The sequence below is a fragment of the Pyxicephalus adspersus genome, chromosome 8 (genome assembly GCF_032062135.1).
Source record: "Pyxicephalus adspersus chromosome 8, UCB_Pads_2.0, whole genome shotgun sequence".
Classification (NCBI taxonomy): domain Eukaryota; kingdom Metazoa; phylum Chordata; class Amphibia; order Anura; family Pyxicephalidae; genus Pyxicephalus; species Pyxicephalus adspersus.
Genome location: NC_092865.1, coordinates 35,271,391 through 35,286,635, shown reverse-complemented (window position 1 = coordinate 35,286,635; position 15,245 = coordinate 35,271,391). Strand labels below are relative to the sequence as shown.

The 15,245-nt window shown below is 34.5% G+C and overlaps 1 protein-coding gene across 1 annotated transcript in view; it reads left to right on the top strand.

Moving 5' to 3' along the window:
• Positions 1-15,245, top strand: part of COL11A1 (collagen type XI alpha 1 chain) — a gene marked incomplete in the record, with an annotated part of 137,389 nt that overhangs the window by 45,367 nt on the left and 76,777 nt on the right. The window contains 10 exon segments of the mRNA XM_072420016.1: positions 3,661-3,777; positions 4,928-5,077; positions 5,281-5,373; positions 6,954-7,238; positions 7,793-7,855; positions 10,038-10,079; positions 10,711-10,773; positions 10,978-11,052; positions 11,793-11,876; positions 11,968-12,024. Of these exon segments, the coding sequence (XP_072276117.1) occupies positions 3,661-3,777; positions 4,928-5,077; positions 5,281-5,373; positions 6,954-7,238; positions 7,793-7,855; positions 10,038-10,079; positions 10,711-10,773; positions 10,978-11,052; positions 11,793-11,876; positions 11,968-12,024 (1,029 nt within the window).

Genomic DNA, 15,245 nt, shown 5'->3' with positions numbered 1-15,245 from the left:
TTCTCTTGCACAGAAAAAGGTGCTCAGAATGAGCATTGTTTTACTAAGCTCGGTAAAGTAAACATACTTCTCTTCTTTAGTAAATCGCCCCCATTGAGTTCTGTAAACAGAGGGCTTCATTCAGTAAAGCTGAAAGCTAAAAAAGCTGATATAGTAAAAGAGAGGGTAGAACTCCATCTGCTGACTGGATATTAGATTGCATGATATTAGTATGCTAATATTTAAATATATATAAATAAGAACACTGGTAGCAAAAAGTAAAGTTTAATTTAATTGCACATGTATTTTGAGTTAAAAATAATATTGCAATTTATAGCCTAAAGTGACCCGGAAAAACTAAAGTTGCCAAAAACTCTAGGACACACTAGTGACCTAGAGGTCAGCAGAAGGATTTAGCGAACACGGCAAGGCACACAAAGGGCCTGATTTATTAAACCTCCCAAGGCTGTAGAAGATACACTTTCATCAGTGAAGCTAGTTGATCCAGCAAACCTGGAATGGTTCTGGTCAGGATTGAAAAGATTTGCTAAGAAATACAAAAATTACTTTTAAGAAGTTCATTCCAAGTTTGCCGGATCACCTAGCTTCACAGATGAAAGTGTATTCTCTACAGCTTTGGAAAGCTATTATAAATCAGGCCCAATATGGTGAAATTTCTAGGATTGACCATTTCCAAGAAAACTTTAGAGAGAGATTCCTAAAGTGATATTCAGCGGCAGATGCATAATGAGGGGTCACTATTTATAGGTTAAATAATTTGGCAATTTTAATTGTATTTTTATTTTTCATGATTAAAATGGCTGAATAAACTTTATTTGATGACTATTACATTCTCATGTGTAATAAATACAATTTATAGTTGAGACACAGCAATTTTCCAGGTGCAATAATTATGAATAATGATGCAGGAAAAGCCAAGGGTGCAGACAATTCAGTGTATCAAATTGAGTGATGATGAAACACCTCCAGCAAAAACAAATATGCCAACTTTTAGAAGCCATAGGAAAAAGGTCCCAAAGCCTAATTCTGAGCCAGAATTCCAGCTGCTATCTGTATCAGTGATTTTTTTTGTGGTAGATGCCAGATTGTGTAGATCAACATCTTACTCCACAATTCTCTCGGCTCCTCAGTCTGTATTAGATAGCGTTGTATGCTTCAGACTGCAAACAAAACAGAAATGCCAACTGTCATTTTCTTCTGTTCTAGTGTCAAAAAAACCTTTGCTCAACCATATGTTCAGGATTAGTTTTAGACAAACAAGCTGAGCACCAGGAGCTGGACACTGGGATTATTATGTTCTTTTAGCCATGGTTTATGTAATTATTCCATTGCAATACATTACATTTAGGTTAGCTTTGATATCAGTCTGTTTCTTTGTTCTGTACTCGAAAAATGAATATTAAAATTATGGTATTCCTGTCAAGTCAGTGCCAAAATGAATATTAGAAATGATGACATACTATACGGGAAGCTGCCAGTATATGCTTATCCAAAACTTTAGGCAGAAGAGAGTAGTAACCTGTGGCAAACAAGAAACAATAATCTATTAATATTACAGCAATCCTAAATGTATTGGTTGCTTTAGATTACATGACCTCTCATTTATTTTTGTGGTGTTTTTACTGCTTTAAATGAACCTATAAAGACAGAAATATAGGATCTGTCATTGCCTACATTCTTTAAAGGTGCAGACTGCTGCAGTTTTTTTTCCTACACTTGGCTTTACCACCTAAAAAAAATAATTGACCTTAAGCTAACATTCATCCACTTGCATTTTGAATTTCTGTTTCATATTCTGAATCAGCAACTCAATAGGTTTTAAAGGGATATGTGGGATTACTCACCTTTTAGGCAATTATAGCTCCCACAATTCAGTCTTTACAGGTTGTAAAAAAAATAAGTTTGCTTAGGTGGCCCAGTGACCAATAATATACACCCCCTATGGCAGTCCTTTTCTTCAGATGACATTTAATGTAACAATGTCTTTTTCCCACTGACTATTAAGTGGAAAATTATTTTCAGACCACCAACACAGGTAGGAATTTGTTCCTACACTTTCTCTAAAACAAACTAGGAACATTTGTATAACGTGTGCGAGTACTAAGTATGATAATGACAAAGACGCCTCCCTAATAATTTCTAAATTTCTCATTTGTTTATGATGCTGAGTTTTTGGTAATTAACTTTAATGCATTCTGTCTTTAACTCCAGAATTTTTTGGATGCTGTATGGAAATTAATCAAATGGTTAATTATTCACGTTATAGCAACTATTGTTTGTTTTCCCATATGTTGTATTATATCCAAAAACCATTTGATTTCAGTCTGTATGTATTTTCTGTTTTTTCATTTCAACTACACAAATATTCTGCAGCCAATAGATGCAGAAGTTGTACCGTATCCCTGAATGATTTGGTCTTTAAAGGGTTTCAGCACAGCCCTATATCATGCTTATATTGCTTACCCATAAATCCAGTTCTGAAGTCAGTAGGTTAATCTCTATAGAATGGCAGTGATTATTTCACTACATTGCTCAGAACTGCTAATTAGGTCTGTTGGCTCTGAAATGTGCTGAAGTTGAAATGTACCTTAACAATATACCTTATATATTATTATGAAGAAGAAATCAATGTTACCTATCATTATATGGCACACTTTTTCATGTATGTTTTCTAAACTCAATACTTTTACATTTGGATTTGATATCATTCACACATGCTACTATATGATACTCACTTTTAAATATTTCAAAACCAGCCTATGTTAAAGATTGAATAGATCTGGGTTTTTGCATTTTTTTAGTTCTATATTTACTTCTTTGGCATAATATATTTCTAATAAGCCTTAGCCTAAATAATTCACTTTGCATTTTAAGTACAGCAGTAAATAACATAACACACTGGTGCTGCTTTTTTTTTACTACTAAGTATATGTAGCGTATTTGTCTGTAGTAACCAATCATATTTCATGCCTCATTTCAGTGCTGGATATAAAAGTGAACATTTGATTGGGTGTTGCCATAATTGTATTAGCCAAACACATCAGACCTTTTTAGAAAGGCATACTCATTGCAACCAATCAAATGCCAGCATTTTATGACCTTCTGCAGAACAATTGAAATGTGTTTTTTATAACAGGCAACTACTCCACTTTTTTTAACACTATTTTTTTTCTAATTATTTTGAATGGTATGTATAGGCCAAACTTTTTTACTCCTGGTTTTTTAAAGGGTATGGAAGAGTTAAAACCTTTGTCTGTATTTTTGTTGTTGTTTTTGCTGTCTGCATTCAGCATTTTGACTGAAAAAGTAGTGGGAAAACCCTTTCAAACATTAGTAATTTAAACAGGTATCCCCATTGGAGTGTTAACCCTCACCTGCTTTTCTAGTGTTAACTACAAAATGTAAATTTCCCTTCATTTTTTGCTTTGGTGACTTTGGACACCAGGGCAAATGGAGAAGGTGAATCTTCATAGCTGGAACATAGACAGCAAAACAAAAATTGACAGGGTTTTAAATGCTTCTGTACTCAATCCAAGAATGTAACAAAAGTTTTGGGAGTGCATACGATTTGTGATAGCCACTTTGCAACACTTCTCCAAGCTCGTAGACTTCTGCTGACTAACACTGCCTTGCTTAACACATTTTCCTTTTGCAATATAGTATGCACCTGAGGAACTAATGGAGTATGACTATGAGTATGGGGGAGCAGATTACAAGGAGACTGATTATGTAACAGTGGCACCCTCAATAACTGAAGAATTTGTAGCTCAGACTGAGGTATAGTAAATCTGTGTTGTGTGCACTATATGTGTCACGTTTGTCTCGTCATCTGCTCATGTGTAATCCCAGTCCCTTCTTTCTACATCACCTTTGACTGCACTTTTCTGGAAGTTGGATGACATAATGGCGGGCGGAATTTTTTTAATCTGCAATTAATTGCGGCAGTAATACAGTGTAAAAAATTTACATACTTATGTAAATCTATTATAACTGTACTGAGATATGTTGTCTACTCAGTAGCTTTTAACAATTATATTTAGAATCACAAGACTACTTTATTGTGCAAACATATTTCTTTATCTGGAAATGTAACGTTTATTGTCTGGAAAACAACAGGTATGTTCTTTACATTTGAGATATCTCAGTATTTTATTTTAGATTTCATTTTTCAACAAGTTGGTTAATCTTATAATGTGTGTATTCACAGAGCAGTGCTATTCAAAGAGCAGTGGTCCTTGGACTAGCTCGTAACCTTTATATTGAATAAAAGCAGCCAATATTTCTAAAGCAGCTTCAATAAATATAAGGTGTTCCTGTTCCCCGGTTTATACAAGCTCAAGCTTAAAAGTGGGGAGTTTGATCAATTTGATTCTTTCTTTCCTTTAACCAAGAACATTATAATATTATGAAAGAAAGAATGTGAGGAAGACAGGCAGACAGAGGAAATCGTTATTCCAGCAAATCCTTGATAAATAAGGCAAACTGGTGAGCTATGATATATAGAAACCCATGAGAAAACAATATGAATATAGCAACTAGCTTATTTCAGGGAAACCAGTGAAACAATTGTACGTATGAAATTACATATGGAAATGTCCAGTCACTATGTATTTAAATACACAACAACTCAATTGTTTGTGTATTTTTGTATATAGAACTATAGTTAATAGTATGGTATTAAGTTTATAAAAGACATAAATGCCTAATAGCAAAAGAGTTCCCAATTTGGAGCAGAAAATATTAGAATGTGTTACAAAATCACAATTTTAGTAGTTTCTCAAGTACTGTTCTTAGTTGCTGCTCTTAGAAAAGCACTGAATAGTGAACAACACATGAAAAAGGGCCTGCCTTTAAAACTCCTCTTTACTTCCACTTCTTCATTCCTTCATTCATTGTTTCCATTCGGTCTTTCACCACATTTTTGCAGAAGAAGAAAGCCAATTCCAAAACGAAGAAGAAGCCAGTACCCCCTAAATCAAAGGACAAACCCCAAAAGGTCACGCCCAAAAACTCATTTGCAGCTAAGAAGAAGAAGGGCAAGACCAATTACCAAGCATCAACAAGAAAAAGAATAGGGGTAAAGGTAGCAAGAAATCAAGATCTTCAGCAGGGCCAGTCCCGAAGATCTCTGATCATGAGACATAAAATGCCCTAACCCCAACTAGATATGGACACAATCTCTAGCTAATACCATAACCTGACTATCACTATACCTCTACTTTGATCCAATATATTATTTATATTATTGCAAGAAAAGTTACATATTTTTTTCTTCTGCAGGCCAATGTAGTTGACTACAATCCAGAACAATATGGTGAAATAGACTATGGTTACCAGACAGACACACCTGCTCTTACTACTGGACCCAATGAGGTAAACTAAGGGAAAAAGAGTATTATAAATGTTATGATAAACGGATAAAAAAAAAGGTTTGCAAGAAGGATTGATATAACGTATATTCATGTTCATAATTCCAGCTTCATAATCATTGGTACTATATACACAGATCACATGTAGTTTAAAAAACACCCTTTTAAAAATAGATTTAAAATTAACATCTATATATGCTGCAATATGCTGTGATGCCTGAACAATACAGTTGTGAAACACAATAGTTTACTATGTACCCAATATTCCAATATTATCATACTGGTGAAGCCGATGTTTTCTAAACCAATATCTATGATGCCTATTACTTGTATATTGGTTTAGTCACATAGTTGTCACTGGGTTTATTAAAAGGTACATTTTAAACATTTGCTGCTTTATTTACTTGCTTTTGCTTGCTTATCCTAAAAAATGTTAGAATATTGAGAGAACATATCTATGTTTATGCAAGACAAAATACATGTATTTTGTCTATTGCAACGTTACCAGTATGTATTTTAAATATAAACTTGTGTTCAAGCCCAACCATGAAAAAAGATTTGACCTAATACAACCAGTTAATCCCCATAACCCTTCACTATTTAAGCAAAGTTTGAAATACATACATAAAAATACATTTAAAATAGTTGTAAAAATTTAGAAAACTATAAATTATCAATTCTTTGTAATGCAAAAATGAATTGCTTTGATGCTGCATACCCAGTGTTGGTAACTTGTGGCTATTGACAACTGTTATACAACTCTCAAAATGTGCAGTTGGCCAGTTTGTTGTTGAGGATGCTGGGAGTTGTATAACTGAAAAAGACAAGTCATAGGCGTCCAACTGCCATCTTGCATTTGAACTCTAAGTGCTGATATTTACTACAGAAAAGCTGATATTGCACTTGGTAAGCTAGGTACTGTAAAATTAGTTGAAAATTAGTCATTGCAATAAACACTTCTAAATTTAAAAAGGTTCCTTGATCTCATACATCTTTGGATGTATTTATTTCAAGCAGTCTTCATAATGGAAAAGGAAAGTCACCAAAGAATTGTCAGCATTACATTTCGCACAACAATATAGCACTGAATGTTTTCATAAGTAATAGTTACAAATAGTGTTGTTGCAATTTCGAATAACACATTTAGTAGAAATGTTTCTGAAATCAGCTATTTGCAGGCGCTTTAACTGCTTATATTTAATTAAATTCTGCTTTCATCTTTTTATTACAAAAAAAGAATAATTATTTTGCAAAAAGAAGCAAATGCTAGTACCACAGAGGTACATGTATTATCTTTGAAGCACCAGTACTACCTCATACGTTCAAGCATTTTTTAATGTGCTACATTATTATTGAGTTTCAGAGTTTGCTCTTCATTTTGTGGTGGTACTGCTGCTTAATTTAACAAATTTGTTAAAATTTTTATCTTTTAATTGATTTAGAGAACTAGCTTGCCCCTGAATCACATTAAAAGATACAGAGCAGTTACAGCTTTATTTTGATTGCTTCATGGCTTAAATGCACCTAACAGCTTTGACTAACCTTAACCCGTGTTCCTCCTACTTGTTACATTGGCACTGCTAGAAAACCCCTGTGGATGAGACACTGGTGGAGGAGTCCTTTGTGGATGAGCCTTTTCTGGAGGAGTACGTAACTGGCGAGGATTATGACTCAGAGAAAAAGCTTTTTGAGGAAACAGACTATGGGGTGAAAGCAGTAGAACCTACACCGACTCAGCCGGTGGTGGGAGGAGATTTAGGAAAAGATGATTTATATGATTATACAGAATATGAAGAGAAAGAAACAAATCCTACTGCGGAGGAGTTTGGACCTGGGGTTGCTGCCGAAACAGATGTTTCAGAGACCACCGTAAGTCTTCATTGAAACAGGCATTAAATAAAAAGAAAAAAGTGTTAGAAACAGTTGGAATACATATCTTAGTATCTTATTATACTTCCATTTAGTTGTTTAATAGTCCTAAATCATTTAACTTTTTAACGTTTAATAGTCCTAAATCATTTAACTAAAAATTTAACTTCTCAAGAAACACCTTTTATATTTGTTGATGTTTTCAGGTAGGTTCTGTCGCCCATAAAAGGAAAACGTTGTTGACTTTTTTGGTAATGTTTTATGCATCATGTAAAAAGCTTTGTTACTATGCTGTGTACTAAATTTTGCATGTTTTAGTACACTTTTTTGTATAAAAAGTCAACTGTGCAAAATGAATTACATGGTTATCTAAGGTGTTGCAATCAAAGCTTATTAAATCACCAGTTACATATTTGGTATATTTCCATATAAAATATGACACATCCTTGCATTAAAGTTGGTGATTTTACAATTGAATTGTACAGATTATGAATGCATTTCCTGCAGGACCTGCTAACTAAAGTATGTTAATATGACATTTGCTGATATTTTAGGTGCAAAGCTATGGAGGATATGGCGAGAAGGGCCAGAAAGGAGAACCAGCTGTAATTGAACCGGTAAGTAATTTTTACCCCCCACACACACACCTTTTTGAACATCAGTTCATATAACACTGAGTTCATAAGATTTAATTTTACTTTCATATTTTAGTAGTGTGTTAGTATGACAGCATGAACTTAAACAGTTGGTAATACAGTATAATAATCACATATTGTGCTGTAACATTGTTAAAGCTAAACTCCAAGTAAAGTATAAGTATACAGTTTCAAAATATTTTATGTTTCTCTCAATTTGTTCCTAACGTTTGCAGAACCTTGTCAGAAAGAGAATCCAAGCTGGTAGCCTAACTTTTCTCGACAGCAGTTAAGCAACACAGATTTCTGCAAAAAAGTAGCTGCTCTGTTCCCTTGTACATTGCTTTTTGACTTAATCTCTAGTGTTATTAAAGTTTATTATGGATATCCACGTAGCCAACCAAATCATATTAATGAGATACTAATAATATGTATATGTGAGGTATTATCTTTTCTGAGATGTGAAAAAGAGACAATGTATGCAGGGTAAGGACATACCCCTCCCACTTCATGCACGCTGTAAACAAAACTTATTGGTTAAACCAGTTTTTGCATTTTCCATCACTTTCCTATGTTTTGGCATTTTAAATTGACAATGCAAGTGCATACAGGCTGGATCGGAAGTTTGGTGTAGTAAAAAACCTCTGGTAAATTAATATTACATTTTTGTAGAGATTAGAAACAAATAAGGAGGAAGAACAGCAGGAAGAATTGGTTGCTGATAAGGGACATTCCCACCAATGGCCTGTAAGCTCAGTTGCATGGACATTTCCTCCAAATTAGAAAGACTATGGTAGATCTGAAACATTATGCTTGATTATAAGCATACGAGGTCATCTTAATATTGTGTCTGCCTTCCTAGTTGTAACAAATTTGATTTCTAAATAGGAAATATCAAAGATCCTACCAAAAATTTAGGTCTAAGCTTAATGTGGAACTAAAGTTTCTCTTTAAAATGTTGAAGTCAACAACGGGGCAGAAAGGAACACTCTTCACCCCTGTTAACCAGGGATCTGTGTTTTCAATTGATATATAAAGCTGCCTCCCAGGCGCCATTCCACCGCTTCGGGAACTATATCAATCACACATACCATCCCCAATGTCAACATCTATTACCTTATTTAACCAGTTTTGGAGACCCCATACTAAAGATGGCCCTCCACACTCCATCCAACAACCCAGCTTCACAACACTTTGTCCTCGAGGACCTCACACTGCCCAACACCTCCCCATCACCCAACAAACCCTTACACCTAAGGGCAGGTGGGCGGGAATCTTCTCTCCTTCCAACTAAAAATGTTATGGCCTCACCCCTCCTTTTCCTTTCTCATACCCTTCTTCACTTACCCATTGTTCTCTTTAACTACCTATCTGACCACTTTCCCCCACTTTCCCCCATCAGACCATCCCCCGCCTCTTCCTCACCTGTCCTTTTGGCCTTCCCCCCTCAGTCATGCTGGCCCACACCTAGCTCCCTTCTTGCGGGCTTTTTGGGCCTAACATTCTCTTCAACTCTCATAATCGTGGAAGTACACATCCGCAGCTTAGAGTGGGTTACATTTACTTTCAGGCAGAAATGCATTCAAGAAGCATTAAACATCTCAAATAGCAATTTGATATAAAAGCTGTCAATCAGTTCATACCAGGCTTAAGTGTAACTTTTTCTAACTATGGTTACATGTATTGATGCAGAAATTCTGCATCAACAGTGATGGGATTCCCAGGACCCTCACATGATGATGATGATGGACCAAATGAAAGTCTACATTATATTTTACACTTGTGATTCTTACAATGCTTTTGCCATCTGCTACCTATTACTCTCACACAAGGTTGCTCAGCAAAGCAGTGATAACATTACTCTCTCTTTGCTTGAGCTTTCATTTTCAAGCTGTGAATCCTGACAACACAAATAACTGACTTTTTTTCTCTTTATAAATGAACTGTGTTAAATACAAATCTGCTTTAATTTTGAGTCTTTGGAAACCTTTAGGGCTTAACTCAGTGCTCAATTATTATTAAACGACAATTGTTAAAGACAACCTTGTGAGGCAGATTGTGTAGCTCCTATCACTGTGTATGATTCTCTTTTTATTGGTATCACAAGGCAAGTGTTATATATTTAAGTTCATGTGTTAATTTTTTTTTTTTTTTTTTTTTTAAGGGAATGCTTATTGAAGGACCCCCAGGACTGGAAGGACCAGCAGTACGTATCCATATTTTCATTTACTAATACAATTCTTTTAGATCTTTGTCAGTACCTGTACATTAAAGAGTAAATGCACCACGACCACAAAGTAACCCCTTGAATGGATACTTGTTCTGAGTCAATAATTTAGAAAACATTGTGGTTGATTCATTAAAAGAGTTAAGTTTAGGCTTGCCACTTATGAAAGTAAATTATAATTCAACAAGGGAATTTCACTAAATAAATGTTCACTTTCCAAAATAAAAAAAAAATGATTTTTATTTGCGTATGATTGGATGGCTGAAGTCAAGCGAGGTAACATAAGTACATCTTGCTGAATAGGACTACCAGGTAAAATATGTTATCATTAATAATGAAACAAGAGAAGTGGGAGGTATGCTATTGTAATAGAAAATTAGTAGTAACAAACTTGGTAAACTTGAGAACACTAAAGACTGCACTAAAAAACAAAATATAACCATTTTTAGAGAAACTTGACCTTTAATGATAAATATGCCAATATATGCAGGTATGTTTATTATTATTTATTATTATTATTATTATCTTGTATTTATATTGTGTTGACATTTTAAACAGCGCTTTACAAAGTTCATAGTCCTATGTATAATGTATTTTCTGTTTCTTCTAGGGTCTTACTGGTCCCCCTGGTTTGCAAGGCCCACCTGGCACACCTGGAGACCCTGGTGAGAGAGTGAGTACCATACAAAGTCAACCTAAAATAGGCTAATCCAAATATTTTTTTGAACATCAGCTGTTGGATTTTAGTGGATACTAAACTCTTTAGATGATTAAGCTAATATTTCAGATAACTTACATTTCTTTCTCATTTTAGTTTCTGTTTTATTGAACTAAGAGAGTGTTTTTTCTGTATCACTTATGTAGTCTTTTTTCTTAGGGTCCACCTGGTCGTTCTGGATTACCAGGTGCTGATGGATTACCTGGACCTCCTGGCACAATGCTGATGTTGCCAGTAAGTAATAGGTTTTTTTAATATCCTTGATCAAATTTGCAGTTTTCACTCAGAACACAGGGAATATTTGAGCTATCATTGTCCAGGTCAACGTATATTTTGGTGCCCTATAGTAGAGATAAATTAGAAGTTGCATTACCCTTCATTGCTTTAGATGCATGTATTTAGGTTACACAACAAAATAAGGCAAACGTATAAGCACAGCTGTTATTTACCATATATGGTTTATGGTCCAATTGTTAAGACCAAAAGTACCTATTTGTCGACCTACAACAAAAAACTATAATCAAGGTGGGTGTACCATTACTTTACACAATGGAAATATCAGAATACATTTTATTTGAATTTAAATGAGTTAATTTAGATACAAACCTTTTTTTAGAGTATTTTTACATTCACATTGTAGTCAGCAAAAGTTTTATCTTTTTGTAACATAAAAAAAAATGTGTTTTACGTCCATATATAGTCAGAAAACTAGATATTAACCAATGTTAATGTAAATATTGCATAAACTACTATATGTTAGGCATGCAGTAAATAATATTAGTATATAGAATGGGTTTTTGTGATAAAGCATTCTATCTATATACAACATACCCATGCAGTTTCTTTGTTTGACAGCTACACTGGGTGTGCATTATCCTTTAGTCACTGAACATACACAGGTTCGATTGCAAAATACTGTATTCAGATATCCAATAATTCTAGAATACTTACTGTTTGTGTTTTATTTATTTAAGTTTCGATATTCAAGTGATGGAGAGAAGGGACCACCTGTCTCAGCACAAGAAGCCCAAGCTCAAGCCATTCTTCAGCAAGCTCGTGTAAGTAATAAACAAGTATGTGTAGATTGCTTCATTTATTATTTATTAAGAACAATTCTAATTTTTTATTTTATTTATGGATTTCCTGCAGATTGCCATGAGAGGGCCTCCAGGTCCAATGGGTCTAACTGGAAGATCTGGCCCAGTGGTATGTAGTCATTACTGCAATTATATCAGCTACTCAGAATACATGATCTATGTCCTATCTTAAAATGAACTTTTAATGTGTCTGCTTCCTAAAGTCATCACTGTGAACATGACTAACAATACAGCCTGGTCACATCTAGAGATGCTGGGTTAATTAATGGGTTGGTTTTGTAAGTAAACATTGCTGTGTTAATGTACAGCATTTTAAATAGGCTGCCAATACAGTGTAGTACAATTTACAATGGACCTGCAGCAGCATTTTTCACAATCGCGCACCACAACCTACAGTTCATATATTTATTTTATTGTGCTAACATGCCTAGTCTGCTATCTATACTCATTTGTGTGGCAACAAAAAGGAATGGCATTGCAATGCACTGCAGTCAATTTTGTGCCTCAGATCTGCAAAGTTTAAGATATTACAGTGTGCAGAAATGTTTTAGTTACCTTACTGACCTGTGCTGTTATCTGTATATAGACTTTTAAGTCTATAAACTAAATATAAATGCATACAGGTTTGCCACCACTGTGTTTTATTTTTGCTTTGCCTATTAGCCTGTTAACTCTTAACAGAAACAAATACTACGTTTTAAAAAAGGCCTTTCTAAAACAGAACAAAATGGAATATTTTTGGAGCTTTCTCAAACTCTATTTACAAAAGAACATTATTGATTGTGGTTGTTAGATGTGAAATTACCATTTTTTAGGCTGTTTAATTACCACTTTGGTAAACTGAATGCAGCATTGCATATTTTATTAGTTGGAAACTATTGTATTGAAAACAATTCCATGACCCATTAAAGCATAGATGTGTGGACTACGTTGATTGCAACTACAGAGTTGATTACACATTTTGTCTAATGAAGTTTATGAGCTGCAAAAAATGAAACAAGCAATCCAGCATTAAAAAAGTACACTGATCTGGGTCTCACGTAGAGATATATAACGGGTATGGTCCAGCAAAACTTTAAATGACAGAATGGAAAGCTAAATGTTTGATTAAACTTGGGAAAACTAACAGGCTGTTTTAAATTGCTTTTGCGATGTTAATAAGAATAAAATATTTTGAAAAAAAGGGTAAAAAGGATAACCACATCCAGTTATCATGCTGTCCTAGACAGCCCTTTTTACAAACTCCACCCTTGTGTCATATTAGAATGTGCTGAAGAAGCAAGCATTGCATTAGACAGTACATTTCATTTGAATGGATAGCCAATGCACTTCAATTCAAATAGGTCATATAATATTTTTCAGAAGCATTGCACTACAATACAAGAAGCATTCACATCTGTGTGTGCATTATAACACACTGTTTGAATGAGTCCCAAATGTCCACAAGTGACCATATAGGAGACAAGAGATCAGTTAATATGTAACTCTATTTGGCAGGGCTCTCTTCTCCTCCTGTGTCATGGTTTGTACTTGTCTATTATTCAGGTTTGTTATCTGAAACCCCTATTTAATATTCAGCACTGTCTAATATGTTGGCGCTTTATAAATAAAGATAAAAATATTATTCTCTATCACACAGCCACAAAATGCATACTTGTTGTATGTAGTGTTTCCTGTAGACAACTCATTCTATATTCCAGGGGACGCTCTGTTTTTTGCCACTCTCATTATGCCTCCCATTTGATTTAAGAAAAACTTTAGATGCATTTAAGGTGCATAGAAATTAATATACAAATGCAACTTCACATTACTAGTATTTTTTTTCCATTCCCTATTACAGTGATAGTAGAACAAGCCTTACTAAAGTGCAGTAAAAACTCATTAAAAAAATTAAAACCAAATAGTACAGAATATTAAGAACAAGAAAATTGTCCACAAAGCACACATTCAAAAAGTAAACATATTTCCCAACACAGAGTTGTCACTGTCCTGAGCATAAAGATTAAGACTGTAATATGTGTAAAAACTAATAACTGATAAACTAATAAAAATAGAACTAATAACTGTGGTAAAAATATCTCTCTGCTGGGACCCCCAAGAAACACAAAAGGATGTGACTTTTAATCTTAAGCATATCCTGTATACATTAAAGTAGAAAGGTTTGTAGGGTAAAAACATACACTGGATAGCTAAATAAAGAAATCAACCCCACTTGATTCCATTGGCACGTATTTGAGAATACTGTCATCTTAATCCATAAACTTTATCAAATGCATAAGAACTGTCCTACCCTGCCAACAAATAATCATTTATATATCTATACATTCCATGTGTCCTTAGTAATAGAAATATGTGCCTAGTGTAGAGAATAGTACATGGGCAGATGACTGATTTGTGCAGAACATTACTTTAGTATTATAGAGAGTGCTATAGATCAGCTGGTTAATTCTTGCTGATGGCATAAACAGTAAAACCTTGTGTTAAAGTGTACAGTTTACCTGAATCTGATATTTTTAAGCATGCACTGCAATTATTGAATCATGCTCCGATGAAATAAGTAAAAGAGCCTTCTTTTTATATGATCGGGTAACTGATGATATGCTTTACACATTTTATTGAGTGAACAGTCTCAAACCTTTTAGTAAATCAGCCTCATACTCTCTAGACAACCCTGGGGGGGTGGTTGGATCTCTCTGTTTCAGGTTTAGCTTTTTTCAACCTTTAGATCTTAAGCTCTGTACACACAAATGATTGTGATTACCCCAGGTGAAAATCTAGCGTGTGTAGAGCACCTTTTTGTTCTTCTGTCACTGGAAATGATAAAGAAAGATCATTCACAGCAACATCTGTACCCAGCTTTACTGGTAGGTAGAGTTGACATGTCAAGCGAGGAAATCATGTGAAGTTACAGAATGACATAGTACTTGATTATTTACTCCTGGCTTATTCACTGATTACTACCATGAAAAAAACGAAAAAAAAAAATCTTAGTCTTTCAGTAATAATCAACTGCTATTTCTACATTACTGTTACCTTGCTATATATAATAGGTGAATAACCTTGGAAGTACAGGCTTTGAAAACAGTAGTCTTGTTGCTACAGAAAGAACATCTTGCATAACAGTAAATAAATGTTCTCTAGCTGTTGGTGCATTAAAGAGGCGTGAGGGGTTTTGGATATTAGTTCTGCAGTTTTACTGCCTCTAGCTGCCGGAATATGGGATATTAATGCATGTTTCTAAACCTGTGCGAATCCCTTTGTGAGCCGTTTAGCTCTCGTACCACAAGGAGGCTGTAGACGTCCAGTTATTTTATTAGAAAAGATCACAAA